We start from the raw sequence: 14,510 nt of genomic DNA, 5'->3' as shown, positions 1-14,510 counted from the left end.
CTAACCACTCCACCACGGGGGCCCTTCTTGAAGCTGGAGTTACGTCATTGAATTATTTCCTTATATATATATATATATATATATATATATATATATATATATATATATATATATATATATATAGATAGATAGATAGATAGATAGATAGATAGATAGATAGATGGGGAAGGGTGTAATTTAAGCTGCTAAAAGTGATTTCCTAGTCATTTATTTAAAAAATTTAATGTAATACTAAAAATACCAGAAAGGATATATCTACTAGTCTAAGATTTTGTCCTCTTCCCTCAAAATAACATTTTTTGGATAATATAAACCTAAATTTGACACAAAATTGATCACAAATTAGTAACTGTTGCAAAATTTTACGAATTTGATAAAGAAATTTTGCATACAGTGGAACCTCGATTTTACGTTTCCGTTTTTTTACATATTCCTCTATTGTACATTAACTCATCATGGTCCCAATATAGTAATATGTTATAACCTTCCGCCATTCGTTTTACATTTTTCTGCATTTTAAGTTTATTCGCCTTGATCTCCTTGAAAAACATAAAATCGAGGTTCCACTGTACATACAGACTTACCATATGTACTAAAAAATTTATGAAAACAGTGGAAATTATTTACAGCCACAATATTGGGGATACGACTTCCGAAGGGGAATGGAAGTGGACTGGACACCCTATGGAAAATATGCAACGGATGTGTTCACGGACGAAGCCGTTCAACTCATAAGTGAGCACAACAGTAGCCAACCGCTGTTTATGTACCTGTCCCACCTAGCCGTTCACGCGGGAAACACGTACGACCCTGCTCAAGCGCCCGCAGAAATCGTCCAGTTGTTCGACGGCATTGAAGATGTGAAGAGGCGAACTTTTGCAGGTGAGACGATCTGGACTATGTACTGGTAATACATAGTATTTTAGTTGTAATTTTATATCACTATTTTCACCATTTTAAGTCATTTCGCTTCGACGAGAACGAAGGATGGGTCAATGAAATGGGTGGCGGAAGTATGAACACTTGGTTGTCACGTTCTCAGTGGAGGGTAGGCGAAGTAACCTACACAAGGAGCAGCTATTCCAAATGGCAAGAGGAAAAGAACTTACCCTGTTATGACTTGAATAACTCACTGATATTATGTTCTTCGATCTCCGGCGGGGGACAACTGGGATTTTTTCCATCTGTTCAGGAGGCACCGACGCCCACCCAGCGTCGTATAAGTGGGTACCTGAAGGAAACTCCAGGGGTAAAGGCAGCCAGGGGCATGTTGCTGATAACATCACCCCCACCTTTGGCCGAGATCAAGAAAGTGTGGGCCCTAGCTCCACACCCCCTATACGCCTTCATGGCGTGGTGCAAAGCACAGGGAAGCACTTTACTTTTCTTTACTTTTATTATGTACTTTGCCCTTGTGAAGGAATCGTGCAACAGCACGGCCAGTCGCCATGTTTGCACCAAATAAACATTTGATAACAACATTACAATGATCACTAAGTGGCGGCAACTGTACCAGCGTAACCTTTCGGAGTTTATATGAACTCAATGTACCCCACACTGAGCGGGGCAGCACATATGCAGATGATATTGTTTTACTTTTTCCAGGTATGATTTACAAACTGGACGAATCCATAGGAAAAGTATTCAGGGCACTAAGCGATGCTGGAATGCTGGATAATTCCATCATCATATTCAGCACAGATAATGGCGGTGCTACGCATGGCTATGATAGGAGTTCCGGTTCTAATTGGCCTTTGAAGGGAGTAAGTATAGGTTACTTAATGCTAAGAGTAATTTCATAACAATTCGAGATTCTAACTTTGTGAATACATATTCCGTTGGTACTAAGGAAACATAATATGTAGTAGTAAATCACAAATACTTTGTAGTCCTGATGCGGTTGTAAAATGAGTATAAACCAATATAAAAAAACAACAGTGTATTTTCTGTATTTCTCTTGCACATCATACATTTCTTTTCTGCTTCGACATGCTAATCTCGAGGATGAGGATGAATGATGATTGCATGAAATTGATGAAATGGCATTCGCAATGTAACATGCGCAGGCCGGAACACGAGCAGGAGGCCTACTGTGACGAGTTTGTGAGTCGACCACTCAGCGAGCTCTTCGGTGTTCGTTCCTTCATCAATTTAATCTGATCATGCTCATACCCTATATCAACAATAGCGTCGCCAAGAAACTTTCAGGAGGTGAGTAAGGGGGAGGAGAATGGTATATCATGGGGTGACGTTCAAAATTTTATACAGAATATTTCAAAATAATGCTGATAATGATTATGAAAAAATATAAATACTATGCTGACCAAGGCAGTAATTTATTTTATTAAAAACATAAACTAAACGTAACGTTTCAACCTTCTAGCAAGGTCTTCATCAGACTCTGTATCAAGTACAAAAGTACAAGACGTTACGTTTAGTTTATGTTTTTAATAAAATAAATTACTGCCTTGGTCAGCATATTTATATTTTTTCATAATCATGGAAACAAGGCTTAATGGTGTTATAACTGATAATGATGTAATTACAAATTGATAGTCATTTTGTTTTCTAAAAGCTGAGACCAGGATGTGCACCTGCTTTTTGGGGGATCAGAATAATCACCCTGGGCCTTATTTAGCGTGAGCATTGCTCCACGTCCATATTTTTAAGAGACGGAAATTTTCATTTAAGAAAGCGGTTTTCTGATCAACTATTATAAATCATATCCTATTGTTTCTATCTTTCCTTGATTTCTCTCTTTTTCTTTTTTCCTTCTACTTGCTTCACTTCACTTACTTGCTGCTTTGTCTCCCTTCGAATCAATTCTCCTTATTTCGTTGTCTTTTCCCTCCACCACTCCTTTCACTTCACATTACTTCCTCTTTCTTTTCCATTCCCTTCACTTCACTCAATTCAGCTACCTTCAATTTCCTTTCCATTTACTTCGCTACACTCGCTTTCAGTTTATTATAATTTCGTTTTATTTTCTTCACTCTGTTCCCGTTGTGACACTTTCATATCGTTTATCATTTCCCTTCATTTCCTTCACTTACGTTCTCTCACACTTCCTTACCTTTTCTCCATTATCTACTACTTGTTTAACTTCAGCCTTTCTTTCCTTTTCTTTCTCTTGAGTTTTCTTTCTTTCACTATTTGCAGTGTAGTTTCAAACTCAAGTTACAATCCTCGCTCTTTCCATGTATTTCTGGCTCCAGTTAGTTGATTCCCATTTCTTCAGCTCTTGAACTTGGACAATTCGCATGCAATAACCTTCCACTGCTTACCTTTGCAGACCAAGGGAACATTGTTCGAAGGGGGAGTACGAGGGGCCTCCTTTGTATGGAGTCCTCTGATTGCTCAGCCTCAAAGAATATCCGAAGATTTCATGCACATCCAAGACTGGCTTCCTACAATACTTGCTGCTATTGGTAAGTAAGCATATTCGTCTTGATACAAAATAAAGTTATGTTCGGTGGCGAACACTCCATATATTCAGAAGTATTACGCGCTACCATTGTCAAGAGGGGTGGGTGGCAAGCTGATATTGAACATTTTTGTCAACATAGTGAGTGTGAAAAGAAAAAGTGAAATACATATATCCATACATGCATGTATGTGAACTTGAAGTATGAAGAGGTGGGAGGGTGTTTTGTAATTCACGCTACTCCTCTTTCGAAGGGAGTGTTCGCTACTGGTTATGTAAGGGTATAGGAGTAGTTATGTTCCCGGATATAGTCCGATAAATCAATTGATTGGAAAAGATCGATGAAAGATCAATTGATGATAAAGGGCAGTGGACAAGCAAGCATTGTTTGGGTTTTGGAGGAAGGCCAGAAATGGGCGGGGTTTGAGATATGGGGATGTGTTTTGATTGGGTTTTGGGGTATGGGGAGATGGTGGCGTGGGATGGTGAGTGAGAGTGTTGTTTGTGAAAGGTGAAAGGTTACAGATGAGCGGTTGGAATGACGAAATCAGGATGTGAGTGTGGGACTGTTGGGTGATATGGAAGTGGGGTAGAACAAAGGAGGTATTGTGGACGGTGTAAAGGTTGGAGATAAAGTTCGTTGTATGTTTCCGGGAGATGTTTTTGCGTGTTTATCGATAGTGGCGTCATTGTATGTGTGGTCGGTATAGGGTAACGACCGTATAGGGTAACGACCGATGGAGGGAGAAGTGAAAAAGGAAAAAGTTGTGGAGAAACAGGGAGTAAATAAAGTAAATAGAAAAAAAGTACAATTTGCGTTAGAGGATAGTGTGTATAGTATTCCGGGGTGGGAAGAGGATAGGAGGGGTACGTGGGCATTGGACGCTTTGCGCGAGAGGATGCGCAGAGAAAATAGGTGTGTGATAAGCAAGGAGGATGAGGTATATAAGGACGATTGATCTGTTTATGTTTACATCACAGTGAGCACCCTGTGTGGCCATCGTCTTCTTCCAGAGACTACCTTTCGGAGCCAGTTTCGAATAGATACTATCAGTGATCTAGCAGGTATATCATAGTAAGTATATGATGGTAGATTATTACGTTGTAATGTTTTGATTGATTTATCGATTGATTGATTGATTTAGTGTTTAAAGTCCGTTTATGCACAGTATTAACCTTAAAGTAGAATCCGAATATTGATTGATTGATTGAATGTTTTAAACCCACTTTATGCACAGTAAGGTTAATACCGGGTATCGAACCCGGGGCCTTGATTACAAGGCAACGACGCTACAACTGCGACAAGATTATTACGTTGCTGTAATGTTTTGATTGATTGATCGATTGATTGATCGATTTAGTGTTTTAAGTCCACTTTATGCACAGTAAGGTTAATCGGGAGTGGACCTACGGTTTAAAGTGGAATCCGAATCACTATGTGCCTCCACTGGGTATCGAACCCAGGGACCCTTGATTACAAGGCAACGACGCTACCACTGCGCCAAAATTATTACGTTGCTGTAATGTTTTGATTGATTGATCGATTGATTGATTGGTTTAGTGGTGTAAATCCGTTTTATTCACAGCAAGGTTAATCGGGACTGGACCTACGGTTTAAAGTGGAATCCGAACATTGATTGATTGATGTTGTAAGTCCACTTTATGCACAGTAAGGTTAATCGGTAGTGGACCTACAGTTTAAAGTGGAATCCGAATCACTATGTGTCTCCACCGGGTATCGAACCCAGGGACCCTTGATTACAAGGCAACGACGCTACCACTGCGCCAAAATTATTACGTTGCTGTAATGTTTTGATTGATTGATCGATTGATTGATTGATTTAGTGTTGTAAGTCCGCTTTATGCACAGTAAGGTTAATCGGGACTGGACCTACGGTTTAAAGTGGAATCCGAACATTGATTGACTGATTTAATGTTTTAAGTTCACTTTATGCACAGTAAGGTTAATCTGTACTAACCCTACACTTTAAAATAGGATCCGAATCACTATGTGCCTCCACCGGGTATCGAACCCGGGGCCTTGATTACAAGGCAACGACGCTACAACTGCGACAAGATTATTACGTTGCTGTAATGTTTTGATTGATTGATCGATTGATTGATCGATTTAGTGTTTTAAGTCCACTTTATGCACAGTAAGGTTAATCGGGAGTGGACCTACAGTTTAAAGTGGAATCCGAATCACTATGTGCCTCCACTGGGTATCGAACCCAGGGACCCTTGATTACAAGGCAACGACGCTACCACTGCGCCAAAATTATTACGTTGCTGTAATGTTTTGATTGATTGATCGATTGATTGATTGGTTTAGTGTTGTAAGTCCGTTTTATGCACAGCAAGGTTAATCGGGACTGGACCTACGGTTTAAAGTGGAATCCGAACATTGATTGATTGATGTTGTAAGTCCACTTTATGCACAGTAAGGTTAATCGGTAGTGGACCTACAGTTTAAAGTGGAATCCGAATCACTATGTGTCTCCACCGGGTATCGAACCCAGGGACCCTTGATTACAAGGCAACGACGCTACCACTGCGCCAAAATTATTACGTTGCTGTAATGTTTTGATTGATTGATCGATTGATTGATTGATTTAGTGTTGTAAGTCCGCTTTATGCACAGTAAGGTTAATCGGGACTGGACCTACGGTTTAAAGTGGAATCCGAACATTGATTGACTGATTTAATGTTTTAAGTTCACTTTATGCACAGTAAGGTTAATCTGTACTAACCCTACACTTTAAAATAGGATCCGAATCACTATGTGCCTCCACCGGGTATCGAACCCGGGGCCTTGATTACAAGGCAACGACGCTACAACTGCGACAAGATTATTACGTTGCTGTAATGTTTTGATTGATTGATCGATTGATTGATCGATTTAGTGTTTTAAGTCCACTTTATGCACAGTAAGGTTAATCGGGAGTGGACCTACAGTTTAAAGTGGAATCCGAATCACTATGTGCCTCCACTGGGTATCGAACCCAGGGACCCTTGATTACAAGGCAACGACGCTACCACTGCGCCAAAATTATTACGTTGCTGTAATGTTTTGATTGATTGATCGATTGATTGATTGGTTTAGTGTTGTAAGTCCGTTTTATGCACAGCAAGGTTAATCGGGACTGGACCTACGGTTTAAAGTGGAATCCGAACATTGATTGATTGATGTTGTAAGTCCACTTTATGCACAGTAAGGTTAATCGGTAGTGGACCTACAGTTTAAAGTGGAATCCGAATCACTATGTGTCTCCACCGGGTATCGAACCCAGGGACCCTTGATTACAAGGCAACGACGCTACCACTGCGCCAAAATTATTACGTTGCTGTAATGTTTTGATTGATTGATCGATTGATTGATTGATGTAGTGTTGTAAGTCCGCTTTATGCACAGTAAGGTTAATCGGGACTGGACCTACGGTTTAAAGTGGAATCCGAACATTGATTGACTGATTTAATGTTTTAAGTTCACTTTATGCACAGTAAGGTTAATCTGTACTAACCCTACACTTTAAAATAGGATCCGAATCACTATGTGCCTCCACCGGGTATCGAACCCGGGGGCCTCTTGATTACAAGGCAACGACGCTATCACTGCGCCATCGAAGAGACCATCTGTAATGTTAATGCAAAAATTAGTGGATTTTTGTTACAACCCATTACTACGAGATGATGTAAGAGGTATATCTTTTTTATTTCTAGTCTTCATAAAGTAGAAGAACAGTTTACGAGAACTTTGACCTCACCTTACCGTGAATTCCCGGATATCATCGAGGAGACCGACACATCAGAAGTTGAAGACGTGTAAAGGTAAAAGGTGAGAAAAAATATTACCTATATTTATTGATTAGGCTATAAATCACCATCCTCTTCATCGGTGATATCGATAATGGGAGGCGTAGCAGGAGGAGACGGTGGCGCAGCAGCAGGAGAAGGTGGCGCAGCAACAGGAGACATCTTATATAACAGGAAGGTTTCGAAAGGGTCAGCTTCCGGTTGTTCTAAAATAAAAATGTATAACTGTAATCAAGGTGTACGTGCGATATATATCTAACATAATTTTTCTATATTTTCAGATATGGCATCCCTACCATTTGAATTCAATGTATTGCATGGGAATCTAAAAGATACAGAACATTCCGGGGAACGAAGGAATCTGTGGAGCAAGGTCCAAGCTCGCCAAGTGGAGAGACAGATCGCATGCTACATAGATTTCTGCGAGGAGAACGGGTTAGCAGAGAACCTGATGAAGAACCTGGAGGAGGTCTGCCGTGATATGGAAGTTCAAATCGACACGCTCACTAAAATGTTTAGTTACATATCAGAAAAAAAGAACACGTCCCCAGTATTTGGGGATTTTTTGGAAAATGTAAAACAGGCACAGTATGTGCCATCTCATTTATCCCTTCGTGTATGTTTCGAAATGATGGAGGTTTTCAAAAATATTAGAAAACAAAAAACGGAGGGGACAAAAAAGAACGATGAAAAGGAGATGGAGAGTAAAATGTCAGAACTTCTAAAGAAAAGAAAATTGGACAAATAAATACTAATACCACTAATACACTAACACTTTTGTCCGATTTTCGTTTGTCTACACCCGAAAAATTAAATGAGAAAGTGTATAGGTGATTTAGTAAATGAAATGTATATATTTTAAAATATAACTAGATGGATATGAAATGTTTATAATAAAATATATTCAGAAAATATGTTATTTTTATATTAATATGAAATACCTGTATGTTAGTTACGTTTTTCTCATAATACATTGGTGACATAGCTGTTTTATAATCAGAGTTCCGGATCTACTATTCCATAAAAATGGTTCGAATCCTATTTTAAACTGTAGGTCCGGTCTCCGTGATACTATGATGACATACCTCGTAATTAAGGTCCCAGGTTTGATACCCGGTAAAAATACACAGCAATTCGAACGCTCTATTTTAATTGGTTGTTTTAAGTCCACTTTTGCACAGTAAGGCTAATCGGGACTGGACATACAGTTTAAAATGGGATCCGAACCGCTATGTGCCTCCACCGGGAATCAAACCCGGGACCCTTGATTACAAGACGACGACGCTACTACTGCGTCATCGGGGAGACCTAGCAATTCGAACCGGTGTAAACTGTAGGTCTAGTTGTGATTAGTCTTTCTACATAAAATAAGTTTGAAACAGACAAACATGCAAATTACTTACCAAGTTTCCGTTCTCCATTTCTGTTCTGCTGCAGACGGTAAATGTGAAGAAAGACTGCTATAAATATTCCATATATTGACGGTATAGTTTGATCCAAATTTTGTAACATCCTCCGTGTATCATTTAAAGGTTAGCGGTCAAATTATAATTAGGAATCGGAAAACATATTTTACAAGCTGTTTTGACATTCTCTGACAGTATCTCTATGTATCATTCTAAAGGTTAGAGGTTACGCAGCAATTGGCAGTCTCGAGAAGGTTCTTTGTCACATTTGAGAGTATTGAGAAATAATGAAGGAGTCGATAAACTCTCGAGTCTTTTTCATTCTCCGGTGTTTATAAATTCTGTGTTTCAATATTTCGGTAGACGTAGTAATGTTTAAAAGTTAAGGATGAAATTGTAATCAACAGTTTTGAGATGAGGGTTAAAGGTTTACAAGAAGAATAAACCCTAAGGAGGTTATTTGCGGTCGCTCTTTTACGAAACTACACAGAACAGACATTTTAAAAATATGGAACCGGGTTTTGTGTCAAATGATGTTTATTGAAAACCAGGGCCGGCCCGGGCCCCCTAGGAAATGATGAATAACGATTCCTGAAGTTATCACTGCATGTTAAAACCAGGGCCGGTCCGGACCCTTAGGAAATGGTGAATAGCCATCGTAACGTTATTTCTGTATGTATATCGAAAACCAGGGCCGGCCCGGACCCCTAGGAAATGATGAATAACGATTGGTGAAGTTATCACTGCATGTTGAAAACCAGGGCCGGTCCGGACCCTTTGGAAAATGGTTAATAACCATCGTAATGTTATTTCTGTATGTATATCGAAAACCAGGGCCGGCCCGGGCCCCCTAGGAAATGATGAATAACGATTGGTGAAGTTTTCACTGCAAGTTGAAAACCAGGGCCAGCCCGGGCCCTAGGAAATGATGAATAACGTTTGGTGAAGTTATTACTGTATGTTAAAACCAGGGCCGGCCCGGGCCCCTTGAAAAATGGTGAATAACCATCGTAACGTTATTTCTGTATGTATATCGAAAACCAGGGCCAGCCCGGGCCCCTAGGAAATGATGAATAACGTTTGGTGAAGTTATTACTGTATGTTAAAACCAGGGCCGGCCCGGGCCCCTTGAAAAATGGTGAATAACCATCGTAACGTTATTTCTGTATGTATATCGAAAACCAGGGCCAGCCCGGGCCCCTAGGAAATGATGAATAACGTTTGGTGAAGTTATTACTGTATGTTAAAACCAGGGCCGGCCCGGGCCCCTTGAAAAATGGTGAATAACCATCGTAACGTTATTTCTGTATGTATATCGAAAACCAGGGCCAGCCCGGGCCCCTAGGAAATGATGAATAACGTTTGGTGAAGTTATTACTGTATGTTAAAACCAGGGCCGGCCCGGGCCCCTTGAAAAATGGTGAATAACCATCGTAACGTTATTTCTGTATGTATATCGAAAACCAGGGCCAGCCCGAGCCCCTAGGAAATGATGAATAACGTTTGGTGAAGTTATTACTGTATGTTAAAACCAGGGCCGGCCCGGGCCCTTGAAAAATGGTGAATGACCTTTGACCCCAAACTTTGATTTTTTTTAACTTTTTTTAACTTTTTTCTTTTTTTTGAACTTTTTTTTTTGAACTTTTTTTTTTAATTTTTGGCAAATTTCCAAATCGTTATATCTCCGTGCCTAATTGAGATAGAAGGATGATCGATAGGTCGTTGAACTCGGAATGAAGTCCTCTTTCTATTGGAAAAGGTTTCATCATTCTAGGATCAACAGTTTCCTACTTCCTTTATTACCAATCGAAGACTCCCCTTCCGACCACTCTACTAAAAGGTCTCGATGTGCAGATTCCGAATCTGTAACGGTTTTCAGGCTAACTCAATCAGCAACACGACTATGTCCCTTTGAAATGTTTAGGTTTTCTGAAATTTTGCCAAGTTTTAGGTTATCAGGCAATTCGACCTCTACAATTGTTGTTCTATTTATTAGAAATTCTTTTCATTATCGAAGACTTTTACCTTGTTTATAGATAAGAACCAGGAAACCGTTACACATTTCTAGAAAGTTTACAATACAACCAGGAAACCGTTAGATAAATCATTAAATCAAAAGGGGTCGTAGATACCGGAAAGATTGTTACTTATTTCCTGGAAACCTATAAATCAGACAGTAAAACCGTTAGAATCAGTATTGTGATGCTGAGGTATATAACATAGACACCCTCTGGGTGGCCTACTTGGTGTCAAAACAGAATGGATAAAGAAAAATACCTACAGGACTACTTTGATAAAGAGGGGATTCTATTGGAGGAAGACAATATTGAGATCAATCCTGGAAAACGTACTTTGGCTAAACTTTGTCTTAATTCTTTATGGGGCAAATTTGTCAACGAGATAACCTTTCCCAAACATCTATTATCAAGGAGTCGAAAGATTTCCTCGATAAAATGACCGATCCTAATATAATTATCGGAGGAGTTATATTTATCAATCAGGATACTGTTATAGTAAACTGGAAATATGTTGAAGAGGCAATCACCCTGAACAGAAAAGTAAACGTTCCTATTGCAGCTTTTACGACATGTCATGCTCGTTTGAAACTGTATGAACTTCTTGAAAAATTGGATGACAGGGTATGTTATTGTGACACAGATTCGGTGATTTACATAGATAGTCCTGAAATGGAATATCATCCCCGAACAGGTGATAAATTAGGGGATCTCACCGATGAATTAAGTGATTTCGGTCCCGATGCAATTTGTGAAGAGTTTGTCTCAACAGGACCAAAAAGTTACAGTATGAAAATTAAAAAACCTCTTTCTGAACCCCAATATATCTGTAAAGTTAAAGGGATCACTTTAAACACTTCCACATCAAAATTGGTCAACTTTGATACTATGTGTGATATGATGAACAATGAAAAATCTGACGTTACAGTAGAAAATATCTTTAGAATTAGAAGAACAAAACAGTTTCAAGTTATCAGTACAAATGAAAAGAAATTGTTTCAGCCAGTATTAATGAAACGTTTTTTTGACCACCGACATTTATCATTTCCTTTCGGATACCGTACAGATTAGGTTATAAATATGTCTGTAATCCTAATCTGTAATAGGTATTGTAATAGGTTTTAGGTCCAAAGTTCAAATTTTGTTTCAGTATTTTTTATATTGTATACTTGTATTATATAATCTTGTACAAAATAAATATAAAATGTAGTAATAGTCTGGTAAACCGTCATTTTCTTTCAAGTTCCTGGATACAAATCTGTAAAATTTTTGCTTAATATAAAATGTTTCCTAAACTTATCCATCCGTTTACAATGATGGTTTGTGGAGCATCAGGAAGTGGAAAAACTACTTTTGTAACAAAACTTGTCAATTCTATTTTTTCTTTTGTCGAAAAAACTGTTAAAAAAATAGTGTGGTGTTACGATCAGGAAAATAGTATCCCAAAAAATATTGGTGATGTGGAATATCATAAAGGAATTGTTAATTGGCAATCATGGAACGGAAAAACTCCTACCCTTATAGTGCTAGATGATCTTATGATGGTTGCTGAAGGAGAAAAAGTTGCAGATCTTTTTACGAAAGGTAGTCACCACAAAAATATTTCAGTTGTTTTTATAACACAGAATCTTTTTCACCAAGGAAAAAATTGTAGAGATATTTCTTTGAACGTAAAACATTTTGTTATATTTAAAAATCCACGAGATATGAACCAATTTACTGTTTTTGCACGACAACTTCAACCTCATCGCATGAAGGAACTTGAAAAAATATATATAGATGCAACAATAGAACCTCACAGTTATTTGTATATTGATCTTTCCCAGTCAACACCGGATCCTTTACGTTATCAAACAGATATTTTTAATACAGATCATTCATTAATACAGATCATATATCTTCCTCAGGAATGCCTGAAACCTCGAGATGAAGAAAACGAGGAAGAGACGTACCAACTTACGTTCTAAACAGAATATTTCTTTTAAAACACATTCACCTTTTTTGCACATATTGAAAAATTCCCCAACAAAAGTTCGTAAAACATTATTGAAAAGTGCTCCCAAAAAAACAATCCGTTTTATCAGTGAATGTTGTCTGAATGTTTTAAAAGGCAATATAAAACTTCGTCCGTCTGTAAAGAATCGTCTAACACCTTACAAAACTGTTTTACGTAGACTTGTAAAACCTAAAGTAAATATCGAGAAACGAAGAAAAATTCTTGTTCAAAAAGGAGGGTTTCTACCCCTACTTTTAGGATCTCTATTATCAGGTCTTCTCGGAACTCTCATTCCACATTAAAAATGACACCTGTTTACAAAAAAATGATTGTTCTTTCACCAGAACAATTGACACGTATTCGCGGTTCCGAACAGTCTATAAATCAAAAATTATCTGTTCTGGATAAAAAAATGAACGAAATTTTTAAAATGAAAAATATACCAGATGACCAAAAATGGCGTCTTTATAGAAAAGAATTGGATGAGTATTTATGGTTGAGTCGAAAATCGAAAGAACCATTAGAGATTCCTATTATCCAGGATAATGGTGATTCTAGTATTTCACCAGGATCAACATATTTTCCTCCAAACCTGGTAGAAACATTACCACGTAATACAAGACAGCAGTTAGAAAATATTATTGATGAGTATCAATCTATAGCCCAACGTCTAATCGAAAAAGATCAGGAAAAAACGCTTCCGGAACCGAGATCTTTAAATTTTTCATCGTCATCATCACCAACGGGGGTTCCTGGTCCGTCTCGTAAACGAAAACCTGCGAAAAAAAAGAAGAAAAATGTTGTCTTACGTGTTTCCAGAAAAACTTCACCATTTTTGAGAACACCTGATGCATACAAACTCGTTCCTTTAAGAAAAAGTCGTAGACAGAGAGACCAATCATGGGAGTCCCTAAAGTAAAACATGATAAAATTCTTGCTAGAATATATTACGATCCTCAACACAGAGCCTCATTTTCATCTGTGGATCGTTTATGGAAAGCTGTACGAGATAGGAATATATCTCGTGATACAGTAAAAAATTGGTTAATGCACCAGGAAACATACACTCTCCACAAAAATGCACGAAAAAGGTTTCCTCGAAACCATTACAATGTATGGAACATAGATATGCTCTGGGAAGCCGATCTTAACGATATGACATCGATACAAAAACATAACGACGGATTTAAATATCTCCTAACAGTGATCGATGTATTTTCAAAATATGCTTATGCATTACCCCTAAAAAATAAAACAAGTAATTCTGTAACCGAAGCTCTCAGAACCATTTTTGAACAAAGCAAAAGAAAACCTGCCACATTACAGACAGATCAAGGAACAGAATTTACGAATTCTGTGTTCCAGAATTTTCTGAAAAATGAACAAGTAGACTTTTCGATCGCAATTAACCACCCTGTAAAAGCAAGTATAGTGGAACGTTTTAACCGAACGTTAAAAGAACGAATGTGGAAATATTTTACAGCAAAACAGACAAGACGTTACATAGATATTTTACCTCAACTTCTTGAAGGTTACAATACTGCGATCCATCGTTCCATAGGAATGGCACCTCAAGATGTAAACGAAACTAATGTTTACACAGTGTGGAAACATCTCAATAGACACAACAACCGTATCTCACACACAATTTCAGATTTGAAAGTTGGGGACATTGTGCGAATTTCTGTTGTTAAAGGACATTTCGAAAAAGGATACGAACAATCGTGGTCACGAGAACTTTTTAAGATTCATTCCGTCGTTCAACGGCAGCCGGTACCTGTTTACATATGGACGACTTAAATGGTGAACCTGTAAAAGGAACATTTTACAAACAGGAGGTTCAGAAAGTATATTCG

At 38.3% G+C, this 14,510-nt stretch overlaps 1 protein-coding gene and 1 long non-coding RNA gene across 2 annotated transcripts in view; one reads left to right on the top strand and one right to left on the bottom strand.

The window, feature by feature from the left end:
* Positions 1 to 14,510, top strand: part of LOC145979789 (arylsulfatase B-like) — a 53,306-nt gene that overhangs the window by 13,222 nt on the left and 25,574 nt on the right. Inside the window, exons 5-7 of the mRNA XM_083112777.1 lie at positions 630 to 882; positions 1,606 to 1,763; positions 3,293 to 3,428. Of these exons, the coding sequence (XP_082968903.1) occupies positions 630 to 882; positions 1,606 to 1,763; positions 3,293 to 3,428 (547 nt within the window). The remainder of the gene's footprint in view (positions 1 to 629; positions 883 to 1,605; positions 1,764 to 3,292; positions 3,429 to 14,510) is intronic.
* LOC145979348 (uncharacterized) lies at positions 6,971 to 8,749 on the bottom strand. The gene is made up of 2 exons (XR_014440778.1): positions 8,641 to 8,749; positions 6,971 to 7,443 (listed from the first exon to the last, which is right to left on the bottom strand). It is a non-coding gene; the product is annotated as an uncharacterized LOC145979348 (long non-coding RNA).

The sequence above is a fragment of the Lepisma saccharinum genome, chromosome 26 (genome assembly GCF_977018435.1).
Source record: "Lepisma saccharinum chromosome 26, izLepSacc3.1, whole genome shotgun sequence".
Taxonomy (NCBI): domain Eukaryota; kingdom Metazoa; phylum Arthropoda; class Insecta; order Zygentoma; family Lepismatidae; genus Lepisma; species Lepisma saccharinum.
This window is presented reverse-complemented; position numbering and strand designations above follow the sequence as displayed.